Genomic DNA, 21,129 nt, shown 5'->3' with positions numbered 1-21,129 from the left:
GGATAGACACAACAATATGCATAACTGTGCATACTTTAAAAAATGTTTTCCAATGCACATTTGCTCTGCTATAGATTAAACGTCTTTTTCAAAGCATGCAAAGAGGACATTGTAAGACTATTTATCTGATTACTCGACTGAAGATTTAATAATTAAAACTTTAATCTTATTGTACTTAGAAGAAACTTGAACTCTCCTTCATAAAAACATACATTTATATTTTAAAAGAAGGTAAAAGCGGATGAAGGAAAGAAAAATTCTCAGATTACTCTAAACATCCGTATATATCTTTTGGCATTTTTTACTTTTGATTATTTCAACATTTTACGGTGATGACTAAGAAATCACAAGAAAAGTGATCTCATTTAAGAAAAATGGATTCGTGTTAGTGCCTAAATGTATAAGTAAGTATTATGACGTCTACAAAACCTGTTATTCCTAAGAAAATAAATACTAAGACAGTAATATTGGTACCATAAGTTCACACTAAAGTGATGAATACCAAACTTCTGAAATTAAAAAGAAAAAAGTCATCAAAACAGACCCGCAGATGTTAATTCTCCTTCAGAATAAGTCAGGAGTAGGGATGTCAGCAGATCGAGCCAAGAAGTAAGGAGACACAACCAACTAACGATAACTTGTTATAAGCATACAAGGACATTTCTTTTTGAACCCTTCATCACTTCCATAGCCACAGCTTTGACTTCAAGTTTTCTTGTTACCTTATTAATAAATACACAGTGAAAACTAAAATAAATTGCTTAAAAACATCAACGTATCTGACTAAAATGTTGATTTTTTAACAAGGAGTAGTAAAAGGATTAAACAAAGAATTGTGCTGTCAATTGTAGGGGAGAGCAGGGGTAAGTTTGGTAACATATCAAACTAAATTTTGTTTAATTACTTCTTATTACATCAACCCTTGGCAAATCATAAAGCTTTTCATTCACTAAAACAATCATTAAATTTAAAATTACTTGCAGAATGGACAATCTGATTTAAATTAAAACCTTTAACAAGATAAAATAATTTACACATGAAGTAAGCAACAAGCATGTTCAAAGACATATGAAAAAATTAAAACAAAATGTTTTACATATTGAAGACATTACTTTTTAAGAAGTACCTATTTCAACACATCAACTATAGTCTGCCAGTTAATTTTTCTTCACAATTACATTGTTTGATATGAAACCATCATTTTCTGATCATGTCACAAAATAGCAAGATCCTGAAACCAAGGAAGGAAAATCAACTAAAGCTATAAAATAACCATGAAAACATAATCTTTGTTTCTCTATCTAATACTTGCTTTTCCTAAGATTGGTTAATAAATGCAACATAACAAATCACTCTATTAAAAAACCATGCTTAATACTTGAGAGCTCTTTAGTAAAAATAAACTATGAACCCAAGTTTTGCCAAGATATCAAAAGGTCTGATAGAAATGACTCCACGCCATCTCTAAAATACTGCAAGTTGTTTTAAATCCAAAAATAGTAATTAAATCTATGAATTCCCATTAATAGGCTGTGTCTAAGAAAATACATTTTATAAATTCTCAAGAAAATTCACTCCAAAAGATTAAGAAGACTTCTATATTCATCAGTTTTTTTCTTTTAATATTCCTAATTCCTGGTATTCATAATAAACAAATGATCGCGAACCTAGTATGGGCTTCCATCATGGCAACCAAACACTTTTGACAAATTATTTAAACGAAGGATTTAATTGGTGAAGTAGCTTAGCAATCTATATTTTACAAAGAGAATCTTGGAAGGAATGTGTATGATAGACTATAAGAGACACATTTCAAAGACAAAATAATGGAAAATATCCAAATCATTAGCTCCTGCATACCACTTACACATTAGTTCAGTCCCTCCCATCATGCATGACCTCTCCTTAAATCCTCTTCCACTGACCTCAGTACTGTCTTCACAGTTCCCACAGAGCACCAAGTGTGTAACAGCCCATGGTGTAGAAAATTAATCGTACATAGAAAGGAAACATAAGCAGCCCTGCGTGTGAAGTGAATTTGGAAGTATTCCCCTTAACATTTCAAATTGGATCACTGCTGTTATGATGTTAGTGGCTTTTAAATCTTTCCACAAAGGAATGGTCCATGGAAAGGAGTTTAACATGCCTTAGCCAGTAGTATGATTGATGGGAGAAGCTTTCCAAGTCTGAGGGACCAACTTTTCTCCTTTTGCCTTTTTTTAAAAGTATCATCACAATGAACTTGTTTTTCAGACATCTGGCAAGTTTTCCACCATTTCCCTTCACATCTTTCCTAAAAAGGAGTATTTTCTGTATTATTTGACACTGAGAAGGATGCATGGTCCAGAAAACAAAACTTTTTCCTTTTATAAGAATTTTGATGGCCATTTTTATTCTAAGGTTTTTGTCCAATTTTCAAAACTTGTAAAAGTTTGTAAATAAAATTTTAAAGTTTTAGCTCCATTTGTAACCAGATTTTATAATACGTATTAGTATTGACAGGAAAAATATGTTTTTCTGAGAAATCTATGTGTTTTATCTAATGTAGTATACCAAGATAATTTTACGTATAAATCTGAATAAAAATCTGTATGTTAGTATAAAGTTACTAACATACATTTAACTATAGTATAAAGTTACTTTACTAATAAAGTACTATATGTACTACAAAGATATAAATAAGTAACTTTAGGTCTGTAAGAGACATTGAAAGAACAAGTTCTGAATGTGAGTTTAGGACTCTGGCAGACAATTTATTCACTTGTTCAGTGGTCATCTAGCAAGCTAAGGGCAGGCAAATTGCTAGATTTTATCCCTCTACGCATCAGTCGTCAAATTAGGTATCTGAAGCACTTGGCACTGTACCAAGATAATGACCAACTACTAACACACTCAACACTTCTCTCTCCTGTCTATCTAGTCTCTTCTTTGGAAGTGCACAGTTTAAAACATTAGACGAGAAACTATTATCAGTTCCTTTGAAGCCTGGATCCAGGTCTTGTTCACCTTCATCGCCCCACTTCCTCTAGCACGCAGCATAGTACTTTGAACTGGTATTTTTTGTTAAGTAGCTGAAACAGTAAGTGCCCCAGGTCATGTGGATAACCCCCCAAAATAGAGAAGGGCTACTTACCTGTATTGCTGACCATATATACATATATATAGCCTGGTGATACCAGAGGCTGCTCCGCTAGAGATTAGTTATTTAGATTCTTTCTTAGTGAGAATAGTGCTAGCTAGGTATTTTACCAGCACTGCTGTGGAATCAGTGAAAAGCTGTCTCCTTAGAAGGGCAAATCACCCCAAATTATTATGGTATCCACCCAACGGGGGTAAGAAGGGATAAATAACCTTGATACTTAGGGGCAGGAGGCACGATAGGACTCTGTGTACTTTAAGGATTCAGAAAGAAAGCTGCTGTATTCTCCCTTTGAGTTGATCACCAAGGAGGCAGGCACAATGGAAGAAATAACAATGAAAACAGGGCTGACCCAGTGTTCCTGCCACCCAGGAACCCTAGAAACTGTAACCCAAGGAACGGAATGTGGAGCACCTGTGAGGAGGCTTGTGCTCACGGGAGTGGAGCCCACACCTCTGAAGAATCACGGCACCTGTGCTACTGGCAGTCAGGCCAGGCCAAGGAAGTCTCACCAGATGGGCCAGCAAGCGACAGTGGAAGCCCCAGAGTCACCAGGCCCCACAGGAGGCCTGTCCTCTGTAGGAAGAAGGCTGGTCTGCTCCTCCCTACCTCCACACTAGACCAATGAGCACAGAGAATTCAGGACAACTGAGGCGGCAACAGGACAGATCTAAGAAGACAGACCAAATTTCTTTTCAATAAAGCCAGAGAGGCTCAATTGGAGAAAAAATAATAAATGTGACCATACTTGAAGCCTGAGATTTAGGAACAATTCTTGCTAGCTATATGTAGTACATATTTCTGTGTGTGTGCATGTTTTATCCACTAAAGTACAACACAGTTTGCTTCAATGTTTTCAATTTAGGCTAAAAGAGTCCTTCCTTTTTTGGTATGCAAAACAACTTTTCAAGGACAAAAGCATTTCAAAAAAATGGGCTGATTTATATGCCAGATGTAAGCAACATCTTTTCTGACTCCTGGTGACATTTTGTTGTTTGTTACCAAAACCTTCTCTCGTGGGAATTCACAGGGAGTTTATGTGAATCACAGAAACATCAGGCTTCTCTTGACCATCAAGGGTTAGTTGGCTCTTCTGACTCTTCTCACATCCATTGGCCTTTGTGGTCTTTACCAAGAGTGAATCACACAGTGTTTGGCAAGCAGCTCTGCACTGATGGAAATCTTCCCCCAATAATCCTTTAATGGTAAGTGCACAATATTTTTCTTCATAATAGATCATTGAATTTTACTTAATCGAGTTAGAAAAAGCGTTTGGAATAAAATGGGTTTAAATTTGTTCCATAACAAATAATGTTAAAGTTTTAATACTGGAAGTAGAAGAAAGCAATATATAAATGTTTAAGTAGTACATAAGTTATATATATAAAAGAATTCAGATAAGAAATTAGATGAAAAATCAAAGAGCATCTAATAGGACTTCTACTTCCAGACATGACAGGGTCACTGACATCAGACTTGCCTCCCACCAGAATATAACAATAAAAGTAGTCAAAAATATATGAGGCAACTGTTTTCAAGCAATGGACAGAAAACACATGACTCTGATCCTTGAAATAGGGGAAATACAAGAGGTGAGCCCTGTGTTGGATCTGGCTTTCTGCCAACAGGCCCATTCTTGGCCACAGAACAAGGAAGTAGGAACCAAGCAGAATGCAGCCAACTCACAGTGCTAAAGACCCTGAGATCAGAGTCTGGGTAGCTGAAGTGCCTGGAAAATGCAGAACAGGGTAGCAAAGGCAAAAAGCTGTGAGAAGGGGAAGAGGGACTTAACGAATAGCACACTGAAGAACACAAAAGAAGTTCATGGAGTAGAAGACAGATCGACAGATATCATCTGACCATTAGATCAGGAGGAAAAAGAAGATTAAAAAAAGAACAAAGGGGGCTGGCCTGGTGGCACAGCGATTAAGTTTGAACGTTCCACTTCAGTGGCCTGGGGTTTGCTGGTTCGGATCCCAGGTGCGGACCTATGCACTGCTTGTCAAGTCATGTTTTGGCAGGTGTCCCACATATAAAGTAGAGGAAGATGGGTATGGATGTTAGCTCAGGGCCAGTCTTCCTCAGCAAGAAGAGGAGTTTTGGTGGTAGATGTTAGCTCAGGGCTAATCTTCCACACACACAAAAAAAGAACAAAGCTTCAATGACCTGTGAAACCATATCAAATGTATGTAGCTGGAGTTCCCGAAAGAGAGGAAACTGTGGCAGAAAAAGGTTTAAAGAAATAATGACAGAAAACTTCTCAATTAGGGAATCAACAAAATCCCAAGAAGGATAACTATAAAAAAAAATCCTACATCAAGGCACATCACAGACAAACTGTTAGTACCAAAGGTAAAGAGAAAACTTACTTTAGCCATAGAAAAAGACATTATATACATGCTAACAATTATACAAATTGCAACTGACTTTTCATCAGAAACAATGGAGTCAGAAGACAATAGAAGGTCATCTTTAAAAGTGCTAAAAAGAAAATCCTGTCAACCCAGTATTCTATATCCAGGAGAAAATATTCTTTAAAAAAAAGAAGGTGAAATAAAGATATTTACACATAAAGAAAAACTGAGATAGTTCATTCATTGCCACTAGAACTGCACTACAAGAAATACTAAAGGAAAAACTTCAGGCTGAAAAGAAATGATATCAGACAGAAAACAGATACACAGGAAAGGATGAAGAACACAAGAAATGGTAAATATATGGGTGAATATAAAGAATTTTTTAAAATTATCTTGATTTACTTTAAAGACAACTGATTGTTGAAAAAATTATATTGTAGAGGTCACAACATATATTCAAGTAAAATATATCCTACAACAGCACAAAGGAAGGAGAGTAAATGCAAGCATACTATGGGAAGGGTCTTACAGTTTACATGAAGTGGTACAGTATCTTAAGTGAAGTGCAGTAAGTTAAGGGTACATACTGTAAACCCAAGAGAAAAGTCAACAGAGGAAACAAAATGGAACACTAAAACATTCAAGTAATCCCAAAGCCGACAGAAAGGAGGTAAAGAGGATCAAAAACAAATTGTAGTAGCTGTCGTGGGGGGAGGGGAACTTCATTCCAATTTGAAAATAGAAAGTTAAAAGAGACTGTCACTCACACCAATTAGAAGCTGGATAAGCTACCTAATTATAGTTTTAAAAACCTGTCAGAGACTGAGGACTCCAAGAAACTTAAATCAACTCCAAAAAGTGACAAGCTCATTTTAAAAGATTGCCCCATGACTGCCCGCCCCTGCTGCTATCATCCTTGACTGAGACAGGAAAACAAGGACTCTGCCAGAGACAAGGGCCAGAGAGAAACCAGTCCAGCTTTGAAGGGCTGTGAGTGAACTGGCCTACTAGCATAGCATCCAGAGGAGCGCCAGACAGACAGACTGTACTACCTCCCTCCCCCTCCCCAACACACACACACAAACTCTCTCCCAGCAGTCTTCACCAAAAATGGAGGCAAGAAAAGAGAACTGGGATAATCTCCCCAACGTGCTCTGGGCTTTGAGCTAAGGAAGACTTATGGGATGGAAGGCAAGAGGAAAGCCAAGGAAACTTCTCAGAGTCAAGAATCCCCTCCACGGAGCACAGGGCAGCCACAGTCACTCCACACAAGCCAATGACGGGGCAGCAGGACTGGAAGAGCTCTCAAGGCACAGACAGCAAGGGCTGAACTAGAAAACAAGGAGAATTCTTCAGAACCTAAAGCTGGCTGCTGGTTTGTAAAGCAAGAAGATACTACCTACAATTCAAAAAAGATTTGGAATAGCCCATGAACACTTGAGAAGGTGCTAAACACAATTAGTCAAAAGGGAAAGGCAAATTAAATGAAAGACAAATTAAAACAACAATAAAATACAACTTTGCACTCATTAGGATGGCTAAAGGAAACAAAAAGTCAAAAACAGATAACACCAAATATTGCTAAAGATGCAAAGTAACTAGAACTCTCATTCATTGCTGGGAGAAGGGTAAAATGGTATGACCACTTTGAAAACTACTGAGGAATTTCTCATAAAGTTAAATATATACCTACCCTATGAACCAACATTTCCACTCCTAGGTATTTACCCAAGAGAAAAGAAAACACATACCCATAAAATGTCTTACACAAGAACATTTATATTAGCTTTATTCATAATAGCCCAAAGCTAGAAAAAACTCACATGTCCATCAAGAGGAAAATAAATATACAAAGTGTATATTCATACAATGGAATACTACTCTGCAATAAAAAAAGAATGAACCACTGATACACGCAATAGTATGCATACATCCTGAAACCACTATTTTAAGTGAAAGCAGCCAGACACAGAGAATATATTATATGGTTTCATGTTATGTATATGTTTATATTATTTTCAATAAAAGACCAATTAATCTACAGTGATAAAAATCAGCAGAGGGTTTGCCTATGGCAAACAGATTGACTGGAAGAGGCATGAGAGAACATCCTAGGGTAAGGCAAAGGTTGGTTACACAGGTATACACATTTGTCAAAACTCGTGCAATTCACTGTATGTAAATTTTAATTTGATTAAAAAAACTGTAAGAGGGGACAAAAATATTGAAGAACAAAAATTAAAAGAAAAATACAGGAGAGGAGATGGCCATGAGTTGATAATTGTTAAAGTTAGGTGTTGGGTATATGTGGGCTCATTATTCTGTTCTTTCTACTTTTGCTTGTGTTTAAAATTTTCCATAATGAAAAAAATTTTTTTAAAGAAACTGAAATAACGCATTGTATATTTAAAATTTGCTAAGAGTAAATTTCAAGTATTCTCACCACACACAGAGAAAAAGGTAACTATGGGAGGTGATGGATATGCTAGTTTTACTGTGGTAATTACTTCACACTGTACACATAGATCAAAACACCACATCATACACCTTAAACACATACAACTTTTAGTTACAAAAAATAAAGAAAAATTAAATAATTTTTTAAATATCGCAGCAAAAAAATAATCAGTCAAAATATTCATTTAACCTTTTCCTTATGGTATTTTGAGACAAACTACCAATACTCATTACCAAACAAAACACAAAGTTATTGAAATAAAAAAGGGAACTGGGTCTGCTCAGAAAAATAGTTCTTCAAGATGCTAAAGTTCTCACGCCATAGACCATGACTTAATAATTTCAGCCAGGAAGACTTTTTTTTTGAGTGATAATTATTTATTCATCTTGGAACCAAGTTAAACCTATACTATTAAATTAGCCTTATCTTTCAGGCTGGGGTCTAAGATCAAGTCAGGAAGATTTACGAAGCAGTCGTATCAAGCATGTTTCTTCAGTCCATGGTGCATGATGTCTGTCGAAGCTTGTCAGAGGTCCACGGGTACCACTCAGACCTACCACGTCAGTCTGCTCCGTCCACATGTGTACACATGCAGCATCCCAGAAGTACCAGGGAATGAACACTCACCTTCCCACCCCAGGAACTCTGAATCAACAACTTCTCGGAGTTGACACTTAAATACTCAGGTCTCTCAGCACTTCAGCGGGATGATTCTGAGGGATGTGTTTTATACAGGGTTAAGCTCTAGTTGCCATCGTGGTGGATGGTGTAGTTCAGAGCATGCCACGCCAAGATATGCCCCCCTGGCAGATGATTATTTTGAGTTAAAGGCACTGAAAAGTGGGAGATGCAAACAGGGCCCTCTGACCCTCCTTTTACTTCTTGAAAACAGGAGATAAAAAGCCCATGTGAAGGGTACCCTCCCTGGACCAGGTGGGAGAAACTTTTAGCACCAGAGACAGGGAGTTGAGGCCGAGGGAAATCTGTACAAACAAAACTCCGTTAAACTAACCTTTATCTCCCTAGTCACTTTCCCACAATTAACTGTCCTAACCCAAAGCCCTTTGTTTGTCATGTTTTCACAGTTTATTACTCTGTCCAACCTAGTAAATAAGCATTCGCCTTTAACTCTTTGGGTCTTCATTTTTCTCATGAAGCCTTTCATGTATATGTAAAAATTACTAAGAAAACAACCACCAACTGCGAGAAAGTATTTGCAAATCATACATCCAAAGAGGGATTAATTTCCAAAATATATAAAGAACTCATACAACTCAATAACAAAAAAATGAACAATCTGATCAAAAAATGGGCAGAGGATATGAACAGACATTTTCCCAAAGAAGATATATAGGTGGCCAACAGGCACATGAAAAGATATCCAATATCACTAATTATTAGGGAAATGCAAATCAAAACCACAATGAGACATCACCTCACACCAGTCAGAATGGCTATAATTAACAAGACAAGAAATAAATGTTGGAGAGGATGTAGAGAAAAGGGAACCCGCATCCACTGCCGGTGGGAATGCAAACTGGTGCCGCAGCCATGGAAAACAGTATGGAGATTTCTCAAAAATTTAAAGTAACATATGATCCAGCTATCATTACTGAGTATTTATCCAAAGAACTTGAAATCAATAATTCAAAGAGATTTATACATCCCTATGTTCATTACAGCATTATTCACAATAGCCAAGACCGTGGAAGCAACCCAAGTGTCCATCAACAGATGAATGGATAAAGATGTAGTATATATACAATGGAACACTACTCAGTCATAAAGAAAGACCAAATTGTGCCATTTGTGACAACATGGACGGACCTTGAGGGTATTATGCTAAGCTATGTAAGTCAGACTGAGAAAGACAAACACCATATGATTTCACCCATATGTGGAAGATAAACACATAGATAAGGAGAAAAAATTAGTGGTTACCAGAGAGGAAGTGGGTAGAGGTAGGACAAAAAGGGTAAAGGGGTGCATATGTTCAGTGATGGATGAAAACTAGACTAGTGGTGGTGAACACGATGCAGTCTACACAGAAACTAAAATAAAATAATGTATCCCTGAAATGTACACAATGTTATAAACCAATATGATCTCAATTAAAAAAAAATTACTAAGTAAAATTTGCATACTTTCCTATTAATCTGTTTTATGTCAGTTTAATTTTTAGGCCCAGCTGGAGGCTTAAGAAGCCAGAGGAGATTTTTTTCTCCCCTACACTGACTTAAAAACATATTCTTTATAGGCTGTCTCCACATTCCTGTATCTAATCACCACTCCATGCCAGTGTTCTCTGCACCTTGCAAAAACCTACTTGCATTCAGGAGGCAAAAAAAAAAAAAAAGACATCTAATAGAAAGGATGCAAAGCATATTGTAAAAAGGAAAAAAACAAGTGACAGAATGAACCACTTCACAGATCATGCTACTACTAACCCTGGACTTCCTACTATTAATAAAGCTTTTGTAATTTTAAAGCACGACAGTTAAGTAAATAGGAGAGTTCAAGATACAATTAATCATATACCCCAGTCAGGCTGTTTTAAGCCTTTGGGGCAACCATGTTGTGTGGAGCTCTTCTGGCTGCAGTTCAGAGGCCAACTAGAGCTAGGCGAAGCACAAGGCCTCTGGGCCCTAAGAACAGCACCAGTGACTGAGGCACTAATGAGAACTTAGAAAGTCTCTGCCTTCACCTTCTCTCTGTGTGTCCGCTGCATCTTTCTCTCTCCTGTTTCCCAGTCCACATGGCTACTACCAGCACCTCACGAGACGACAGCATTGTGCAGAAGCCCAGAGAGAAAGAGACTGATTTTCTGTTCCTGCCTCTCCTGCTCTCTCTTCCTCTCTTTCCTTCTCCTCCCGCCAGCCTCTTCCAAAATTCCCAGGAAAAGAACTGGTCTTGCTTGGGTCACGCACCTACACCAGGACCAATCGATCGTGGATAGAAAGCAATGTCACATGGTAGGAGAATGGCACTATTCTGCAGTCCAACAGAATGGGAGAAAGGGATATTCCCAGAAAATGGATATTGGCAAACAGCCTAATAGAATCAACCATTTGAGTCACAGATCTGCTTGAGAAACTGATGAAAACACTGGACCTTCCTCATAGCAATACGTATGTATGCACAAACATCAAAGTGTGCATAAAATTGGAAAGTGTTCATGAAAACCCTGTAGTCCATTCTTAAGTTTGAGCTTAAAAACTCTCTATATCCATCTAGATTTTCAAATGTTTCAAATTTTTCAAATATTGATGCAAAATTTTCCAAACTTTAAATAACATGTAAGAAGTCCATACATAAGAGCAGAGACTATGCAGGAGAGGTTACCATTCAGATATCAACTAGTGTCCACAGTCATCAAATGGAGACAACATGGCAGTTCCTCACCATTTTTTTACTACAGTTAGAATACTTTTCCATCATATGTTCCTAAACATGATCAAATATTTGGGTGATGCGTACCTAGCTCCTCATCCATTCAAATCATAACACTTGAAATTACCTCATAAAGAGATAAATAAAGTAGATCAAATAATTAGGAAGATCTAGTTCTTGCTACTCATGATGGACTAGAAAGAAAAAAAATCTGTATATGGCTGAATCAAAAGTTTCTATTCAAAATACATAGCTATTACTGTATACAATTTTACTCCAAACAAGCAAAACCAAACACAGACAACAGAAATAAGCTAGAGAAATAAAATCAGAAATGCCTCAAATCTATTATAGAACAGCTGAGATATAAATAAAAAATTCTATGAAAGTAGTCAGGAAAAAACCTATATCTTTCACTGGTTGTTAGGAAGCAGTCAATGATATTAGTAGTACATTCTTAACCTCTGAGAGTATATAATGGAAGGAAATGGCCACATTCTACCACAAAACATTCTTATATTACAGGAAAAGACAGAATAATAGAATATAGAGAACAATGGTTTAACAGAGAATTGTATTTCTCATATATTCTTTAAACATATATAAAAAGGGGCTTAAAATACAATATTACATGCATGCATTTTGATTCTACACTATATCTTGTATAAATTTCATATATGAAAATATTATGAAAACTAAAAGTACTGTCTTTACTGATACATTTTTCTAGGCAATCAGTAAAAGACAATCTAATTTCCTGAGTATCTGAATATGTAAACCTGATGAGCACTAGAATGATGAAACACCATTGAGCCTGATGACACACAATAAACTCTAAAGCAAAGACCATATTCCTACACCATACTGAAAATTTTTGTATTAACTATAGTTAGAAAAAATAAGAGACTCATATGAGGTTAAAAAATTATTTTTTAAGCAGAGCCACTGCTATACTAGTACCATCTTAACAAACAATATTGAAGGTATATATTAAGGGAAGCACATAAAGTCTAAAAATTAATCAGCCATTATGTTTTCATTTAGAAATTTCTGTACTTGAAAAACTTCGGAGAAATAATTTTTTAAATCACAAAGACTTTTTCATTCATGGATTTAATATGAATAGTTTTAACATTCTCATGTGACCCTCAAGATCTACGACAGGCAGTAATTTGTAATTTTGGTTGAGTCACATATTTCACTTGGATACACTAAAAGACTGGTTGGCATTCCTGAGTTATTAAATAGAAATAATCCCAGCCAATGTGTCATCTTTATTTTTCTCTGCTCATTCCTGAATGCAGAGTAACTTTCATGCAATACCTGAGCACAAGCTTTTTATTCTTTTAATCAGACTTGACCTTTTTCTTTATATGGTAAATGACATATGACAGTGGAATTTGCAAATGTGTGTATTCACAAAGGAAGGTCTCTGAATGCCCCTTGTAAGAAAGTCAAAAGGTTTAATAGTAGCTCAGGAGAATGCAGGATTTTGGTTCTATCTATAGGTACATCATAATCTGATAGGATGTTCAGTAGGCAGAATGAAAATTCTAGGACGCTTTAATTTCTGCTACTAAATTCTAGTATTCTTTCTTATTAAATCAAAGTTAATGTACATCAATTACCTCACTAGAGAATGAGAGAAAACACTACGTCTCTGTCTTTTGGATTCTGAAATGATTACAAAGTTATGCAAAGTTCATCTAAATTTTCTTACGTGAAATTCAGAATAGAAGTAGTTTTTTGTAGAAATATTTCACCAGGGCAGTGATCTGAAGGGGCACTGGTTTCAGTGCACAATTGTAGTAAGTGTAGCTCAAAAACATAAACGCCATCTTCTTATGTTTGCATCAAGGAACGGCCTCTTAGTCACCTTTCACCCACATTCCTTAGTTTCATCTTCATACAAATGCACAATGAAATACTTACAAATATATCCAAAGTCCACTGCCTAGACAGATAGGGAGATACATGAATAAAAACAGATTTCTAATAGACGAGAAACTATTGTGTGCTACAGATACAGACTATGATTACCTGGAGGTAGGAATTGCAGTTGGTTATTAGCTAATCGAAGATGACGTAAAGCTCTCAGACGACCAATTTCTGGGCAAACAATTTCTAAGGCATTGTCACTAAGATCCAAACACTGGAGTTTTACAAGGGACCCAATGGCTTCAAAGAGAAAAGAAGGGTAAAGGAAAATGAATTTGACCCAAGTGTTACGTCAATCTTTAAAGCAAGTAGTCCAAGTTAAAATATTTTAAGACTTAACATCCCCATCTCATTTGCTCACAAAATAGTAAAAACACAGATGGAACTAAATTGTATGGAAGTGATAAGGCTTCTATCTTGATATAAAATAAATAACTCTAAAAAGAGCACAAATAAAAACATTAAAACAATGTAAAAATTGCTTGAATAAATAATTAGGAAATAATATATAAGGTCTTTTTTATCTACCCAAAATTCTTAACTGGATCTAATAAATTTAGAATTATCATGTTATTATTACCTAACAACAATTTCTCTAATAATAACTTATCTAACCACTATAATTATTTTAGATTTATTATTTATTTAATCATAGTTTCTAACTGGACTTACTAATTAGAGGAAAAAAGCTTTGAAGCTAATAAATAAAAGATCCTTTATAGTTAAAATTCCCTAATACGCCAGCCAAAATAGGTTTAAAGAGACCATTTCTTTTACTATTATAAAGCAAAGCGTAACGAACAGCATCTCCTAACTAACCACTGGAAGCCCACTTACCTTCCGGAACCACAACTATGTTATTGGAGTGAAGGTACCTGAGGGAAAAGAGCAAAAGCAGCTGTTACCATTCAGTACTTTTGCTACATAATCACTTTGTAAAATGCTCACTTAGAAATTTATCAAATATAAAGGGACCAAAACTTCCTTTTACACCCTACTCTACGTGCATCCACATAAAATATACGGCTGTCACAGATAACTGTGACAATAATAGTTTGAGATAATATTTTATGCTGGAATTTCAAATATTGAAACTACTGATTTAGCTGTTATTTTAAAATAAAAGTATACACAATAGACAAATTATGAGGCATCTTTTTCAACCTCATAAAACAAATTACTAGTTCCTCTAGTTCATTTATATTTTCAGGTTTTCAGAAAAACATCTATTGTGTAACTAAAAATCAACACTTTATTGTGTAAAGGAAAATGCAACTTTCAGTTTCTAAAGGATAACTTCACAAAGGTATCAAATCAACAATATTTCCAGCCAGCATGCTCACTGAGAACCAAGAATGGAAAGATAAAATACTCATCATTTACAATATCTGTAGAAATACTCAACTGTCAAGGCACAGAACTTATTTCACAGCAAAAGGAATTTTATAAACAAAAAATCAAACTCTTTTCTTAGAAAAAAAAAAAAGAGTCCAGGCAACAAGGCCAGGCTGACAAGTCCAGGCAAGTCTAAACAAATGACACTTTTCCCAAAGATGTATCTTTAGCGCACTCTAGTGGACACTGGATGCAATCAGCAGCGGCCAACTATTCAGAACAAAACAATAGTGACCACTGGCGATCACATAGTAATAATTTTTAAAAATTAATTTACATCATTGATTTTGAACCAGAAAACTAGATTTTGCTAAACTATTTTCAAACCCGTTTTATTTATTATGCCTCATAAATCAATCTTCATAAAGTATTCTTTCAATAGAATTTTGAAATTTTCTTCTACATTTTTTAAGCCTAATATCAATGTTAAAATGTCAATGATACTGAATAAGAAAGATACAAAATTAATATACTTAAGAAGATTATTCTATGCTGGAGTAAATCAATTTTGTGTAGGTATTAAGCTACTAGGTCTAACACAATTTAAATAATTATACCATTCTACATTTTATTCCTTGCTTTGTATATATGAAATGACTTTATAGCTTAAAATCAATATTCTTTAAACATTAATTTTAGGAAGAAATATATAATTATTCTTTGTGCAAAAAGACTACATGTAAATAAGTGTACACACACACACACACACTTGCATTTGTTATACAAAAGCCAGAGTGCCTAGACACCAAAAAGAGAACTGATTTTTCAGTTATCCACAAAATATTTGCCGCAACTCAAGTTCTACCCATAAAAAAGGACCTTAAAATGACCAAGTCAAAGTATGAACTAAAGTACTCACTATTATGATTGAACTTTAAAACTATGTTTTAACACATTAAGCTTATCTACCTTATAATGCAGATGAAGAATACAGTAGAACAGAATGATCCCAATTCTGGCTATCTGTTAGAATCACCAGTCGTTTTCAAAATATAGGTGTCCAAAACCATCCTGTACCAACTGAAACACCATCTCAATTCCTCGAATTCTGCTGATGTGCAACCAACCAAGAATCATCGTTGGGGGAGTGGATCAAAGAGCAGGCTCTGGAACCAGACTGCCTGCATCTTAACAGACCACGGGAAAATGACTGAACTTCTCAGTTTCTTAATTTCTAAAAGCAGAGACTGGGGCCATCACCATGGCCTAGTGGTTAAGTTTGGTGTGCTCCACTTCGGCGGCCCAGGTTCATTTCCTGGGCACAGACCTACACCACACATCGGGGGCCGTGCTGTGGTGGAGACTGACATACAAAATAGAGGAAGATTGACACAGATGTTAGCTCAGGGTGAATCTTCCACAGGAAAAAAAAAGAAGCAGAGGCTAATACAACTACTAACAAAGGGATGTTGTCAGGATTAAATGAATCAATAAATGTAAATAAAGCTCTTAGTATACAGTCAGAGTTCCATGAATGCTACTGTTACTATTGTTATAACTGTTACTGTTATCATGAGTCATTTGTAATCAAAGGCTAAGCAATTTTAAGTCACTTCTCTTAATTTTTGTAATTTCAGAGCAGTTGAAACGTTGGTATTTCAATGTAACTAGTTTTCATCATGGTCTTCTACTCAAATAATACAAGAACTCTCATTCATTGCTGGTGGGAATGTAAGACAGTACAGCCACTTTGGAAACAGTTTGGCAGTTTTTTAATAAAATTAAATATAGACATTTACTTAACAGTAATATACCAATGTCAGTTCCTTAGTTTTGACAAATGTACCATGGAATTGTAAGATGTTAACAATGGGAGAAATTGGGTGAGAGGTATACCGGAACGGTGTATTATCTTTACAACTTTTCTGTAAATATAAAATTTTTCTAAAATAAAAAGGTTATCGAATATGTTTTAAAAATTAAAGGAAGATAACTTTTACTTTCAGACATGGTGGAATAACAGGGACCAGATTTACCCAATTGCTATAAGAAACAAGAAAACTGGATATAATACATGAAACAATCATTTTCAGATATTGACAATAGGCAACTAGGACTATGTTCCCTGAGAGAGAAGAAACAAGTTGAGGTGAGCCACACAACATCCCTAGCTTTCTGCCTAGAGGCAAACTGTGGACAGTGGTATAGAAATGGGACTGCAAGTATGGAAGTCTCACTGAATTACAGACACATACATCAAAATTCAGGGAACCTGAAGCAGCTGAATGTTACAGGGTAGAGTTTTGGAGGAGAGGGTGCTTAAAAAAAAGCACTTCAAATATTTAAGAGTAAGGGATCCTTTGACTCTTAGCTGAATTCTAAAATGACCCTAGGAAAAAAGTACCTGAAAACCTATCGGCTGAACAGTCCACAGAGCTCATACAGGGCTAGAAGGCATTCAAGTTCTGAGCAGCAAGGGTACGAAGTTCTCGTTGATCACTTGAAGCACTCAAACGAGATCCTGGAAAGACTGTGCCTGGGTAATAGAGCTAAGTTATCCCTAGAGCAAAGGTCACTCTAGCCCTGTCCTAACAAAGGGTAAAGACAAGCCATGAACGATTAACTGCAAATAATCACATGCCAGAACAAAGCACAACCAAAAGAAGACGACAAAGTCCAGACAGTCAACAAGGTGAAATTTATAAGGTCCAGGATCCAATCAAACATATTAGAGATACCAAGAATTAGGAAAATGTGACCATTAACCAGGATAAAAACCAGTTAATACAAACAGACCTAGCAGGACAGAGAGATGGAGCTAGTAAACAAAGACTAAATAGCTATTAATACTATATTCAGGTATTTAAATGAAAATATGAACATTGTGAGAGAAATGTTAAGGTATAAAGAAGAACCAAATAGAACTTATAAAGATCAAAAAAACAACGCAGTGAAAACTTCACTGGGTGGGATTAACAGCATATCAAACACTGCAGGAGAAAATATCACTGGCCCTGAGATAGAGAAAACAGTTTGTGCCAAATGAAGCACAGAGAGGAAAAAAGACTGAAAAGCACTGAACAGAGTGTCGGTGATTACAGGACATTATTAAATAGTCTAACAAACACATTAGAGTCCCAGAAGTGGGGGCCAGAGATAGAGGTACGGAAATAAATATCTGAAGATATGTCGAAAAATTTCCAAATTTGATGAAAACTATAAAGACACAAACCCAAGAGGCTCAATGAATATCAAGGAAAAGAAAAAAGAAAACCACAACAAGAAACATCAAAATTGAATCTCTGAAACCAATGTGAAAAACAGAAATTCTTGGGGCAGGCCAGGTGGTGTAGTGGTTAAGTTTGTGTGCTCTGCTTAGGCGGCCCAGGGTGCGCAGGTTCAGATCCCAGGCATGGACCTACACACTGCTCATCAAACCATGCTGTGGCAGTGTCCCACAGACAAAATAGAAGAAGAATGACAACATGTTAGCTCAGGGACAATCTTCCTCAAGCAAAAAGAGGAAGATTGGCAACAGATGTTAGCTTAGGGCCAATCTTCCTGACCAAAAACTGAAACAAAACCAGAAATTCTTCAAAGTAGTCCAAGTAAAAAAGGCACATTATATTCAGAGGAACAAATATAAGAATGAGAGCAGATGTCTCTCCAGAAACTTTGCAAGGCAGAAGACAACGAACATCATGAAAATGCTAAAAGGAAAAGAAAAACTGGCAACCAAGAACGGCAGTCCCAGAAGATTAAAAAAAAATTCAAAACTACGGAGATGAATGTAAAACAAAAGAACTATAAGACTTTTAGAGAAAGAGAAAAAAAACAGGAGAAAATCTTCAGGGCCTAAGACAAAGAGTTCTTAGACTTAACACTTAAAACATGATACATAAAAGGATAATGTTGGAGGACTCACATTTCTCAATTTCAAACTTACTACAAAGCTACAATAATCAAGTCTGTGGGGTCCTGGCAAAAAGGTAAACAAAAAGATCGATGGGGCAGAATTGAGAATCTAGAACCACACCCATGTGTCCATGGTCAACTGAATTTTGACAAAGGCGCCAAGACAATTCAATGGGGAAAGAGTAGCCCTTTCAAAAATGGTGGTGAGATAACTGGATACCCACATGCAAAAACAGAAGTTAAACATTTACATCACATCGTATGCAAAAACTAACTCCAAGGGATCAAAGACCCAAACGTAAGAGCTAAAACTACACAACGCGAACAAACAAACAGAGTAAATCTTCATGACGTTGGATTAGAAACAGTTTCCTAGATATGATACCAAAACAGAAGCAACCAAATAAAAAATTATCAAGAAAGTGAAAAGATAAACCACAGAATAGGAGAAAATATTTGCAAATCACATATCTGATAAGGATCTAGTATCCTAAATATATAACGCATACTCACAACTCAACAATAAAAAGATAAACATAATTTTAAAATGGACAATGGATTTGAACAGACATTTCTACAAAGAAAACATACAAATGGCCAAGAAGCACTTGAAAAGACATGATTAGTCATTAGAAAAACACAAATCAAAACTACAACATACTAATTCACACCTACTAAGATGACTATAATTAAAAGGATGGACAATAAGTGTTGATGAGGATGTGGAGAAATTAGAATCCTCACACGCTATTGGTGAACTTAAAATGATGCAGCCTTTTTGAAAAACAGTTTGGCAGTTCTTCAAAAGGTTAAACATAGAGTTACTATTGCAATTCCACTCCTAGGTATAAACCCCAGAGAATCGAAAATATACGTTCATAGATAAACTTCTATATAAACATTCATAGTTACATAATTTACCATAGCCAAAAAGTGGAAACAAACCAAATATCCATTGACTGAAGAATGGATAAACAAAATGTGGTATATCCATGCAATGGAATATTATTCAGCCACGAAAAAGGAATGAATTCTGAAACGTGCTGCAATATAGACGAACTCTGAAAACATGCTATGTTAAAGCAGTCAGACATAAAAGGCCACATTTTGTATGATTCCATTTATATGAACTGTCCAGAATAGGCATATCCATACAAATCAAAAGTAGAGTATTGGTCACCAAGGAGCTAATTAGGGAGTGAGGAAAGGAGGGAATGACTGCTAATGGGTTTCTTATGAGAAGATGATATTGTTCTCAAATTAGACAGTGGTAATGGCTGCTCAACCTTGTCAATATACTAAAAACCACTGAATTGTACACTTTCAAAGGGTGAATTTTATGGTACATGAATTATATCTCAATTTAAAAAGGAACGTGCAATTACCATATGACTCAGCAATTGCAGTCTTGGGCATTTATCTTAGAGAAATGAAAACTTAGAAAAAACATGTACATGAATGTTCATAGCAACTTTATTCATAATAGCCAAAACCTGGAAACAACCAATATGTCCTTCAATGGGTGAATGGTTGAACAAACTGCATTACACCCCTACCATGAAATATAACTCAGCAACATAAATGAACAACTTGATACATGCACGTAGTGATACATGCAACAACTTGAATGATCTCAAAAAAATTATGCTGAACGAAAAAAAGCCAGTACCAAAAGGTCACATACTATATGCTTCCATTTATTTATTTTTTTCTTTTAAAGATTTTATTTTTTCCTTTTTCTCCCCAAAGCCCCCCAGTACATAGCTGTATACTCTTCGCTGTGGGTCCCTCTAGCCGTGGCATGCGGGACGCTGCCCCAGCGTGGCTCGACGAGCAGTGCCATGTCCGCGCCCAGGACTCGAACCAACGAAACACTGGGCCGCCTGCAGCGGAGCGCGCAAACCCAACCACTCGGCCACGGGGCCAGCCCCTGCTTCCATTTATATAACATTCTTAAAATGACAACCTTATAGAGATGGAGAACAGAATAGTAGTTGCCAGAGTTTGGGGAATGAGGGGAGTGTGATTACAAAAGGGTAGCGCAAGTGATCCTTGCAGTGATGGAAGTGTTCTCTTCTTGGACCATGGCAGCAATGACACAAATCTACACGTGATAAAACTGTACAGACCTAAATACACAAACACAAATGAGTGCACACAAAATGACGAAAAACAAGTAAGATCAGTGGATCGTACCAATGTCAATTTCCTGGTGGTGATCTTATAGGTATGCAAGACGTGAACACTGGTGGGAACTAGAGGATGTTTCTGTATTATTTCTTACAATTACATGTGAATCTACCATTATCTCAAAGTAAAAAGTTTAATTTAAAAAAAGGAGAAATAAAGACTTTTTTCAGGCAAAACAAATCTGAGAGAATAATACACGAATTAATATAAAAGACAATTTTTCTCATTTTTTAATTTCTTTAAATTAACAATTTAAATTCAAAATTATAATACTGAACTTTACCAGTTATCAATTTAGTCTCTCAGCTCCAAATCTACTTTCTACGCCATACTGCAGCTGGACCCTGTCAACACTTCTCCTTTGCCCAGTCCTCCTTCAGTTTTCCACTCGGCACAGGAGTCAAGGC

The 21,129-nt window shown here is 36.1% G+C and overlaps 1 protein-coding gene across 14 annotated transcripts in view; it reads right to left on the bottom strand.

The window, feature by feature from the left end:
* The window catches only part of LRRC28 (leucine rich repeat containing 28), a 157,035-nt gene that overhangs the window by 103,669 nt on the left and 32,237 nt on the right, over positions 1-21,129 (bottom strand). For 13 of the 14 annotated variants that reach the window (XM_023651263.2, XM_023651278.2, XM_070267898.1 and 10 more), the window contains 2 exons: positions 14,120-14,157; positions 13,385-13,522 (listed from right to left, as the gene is read on the bottom strand). In XM_023651263.2, coding sequence (XP_023507031.2) covers positions 13,385-13,522; positions 14,120-14,157 — 176 coding nt within the window. Of the gene's footprint in view, positions 1-3,133; positions 3,526-13,384; positions 13,523-14,119; positions 14,158-21,129 lie in introns of those variants that run through there. The other variant, XM_023651288.2, reaches the window with a different exon arrangement.

The sequence above is a fragment of the Equus caballus genome, chromosome 1 (assembly GCF_041296265.1).
Source record: "Equus caballus isolate H_3958 breed thoroughbred chromosome 1, TB-T2T, whole genome shotgun sequence".
In the NCBI taxonomy this organism is placed as follows: Eukaryota; Metazoa; Chordata; class Mammalia; order Perissodactyla; family Equidae; genus Equus; species Equus caballus.
The sequence above is the reverse complement of the archived record's forward strand: the minus strand, read 5'-3'. Positions and strand labels throughout refer to the sequence as shown.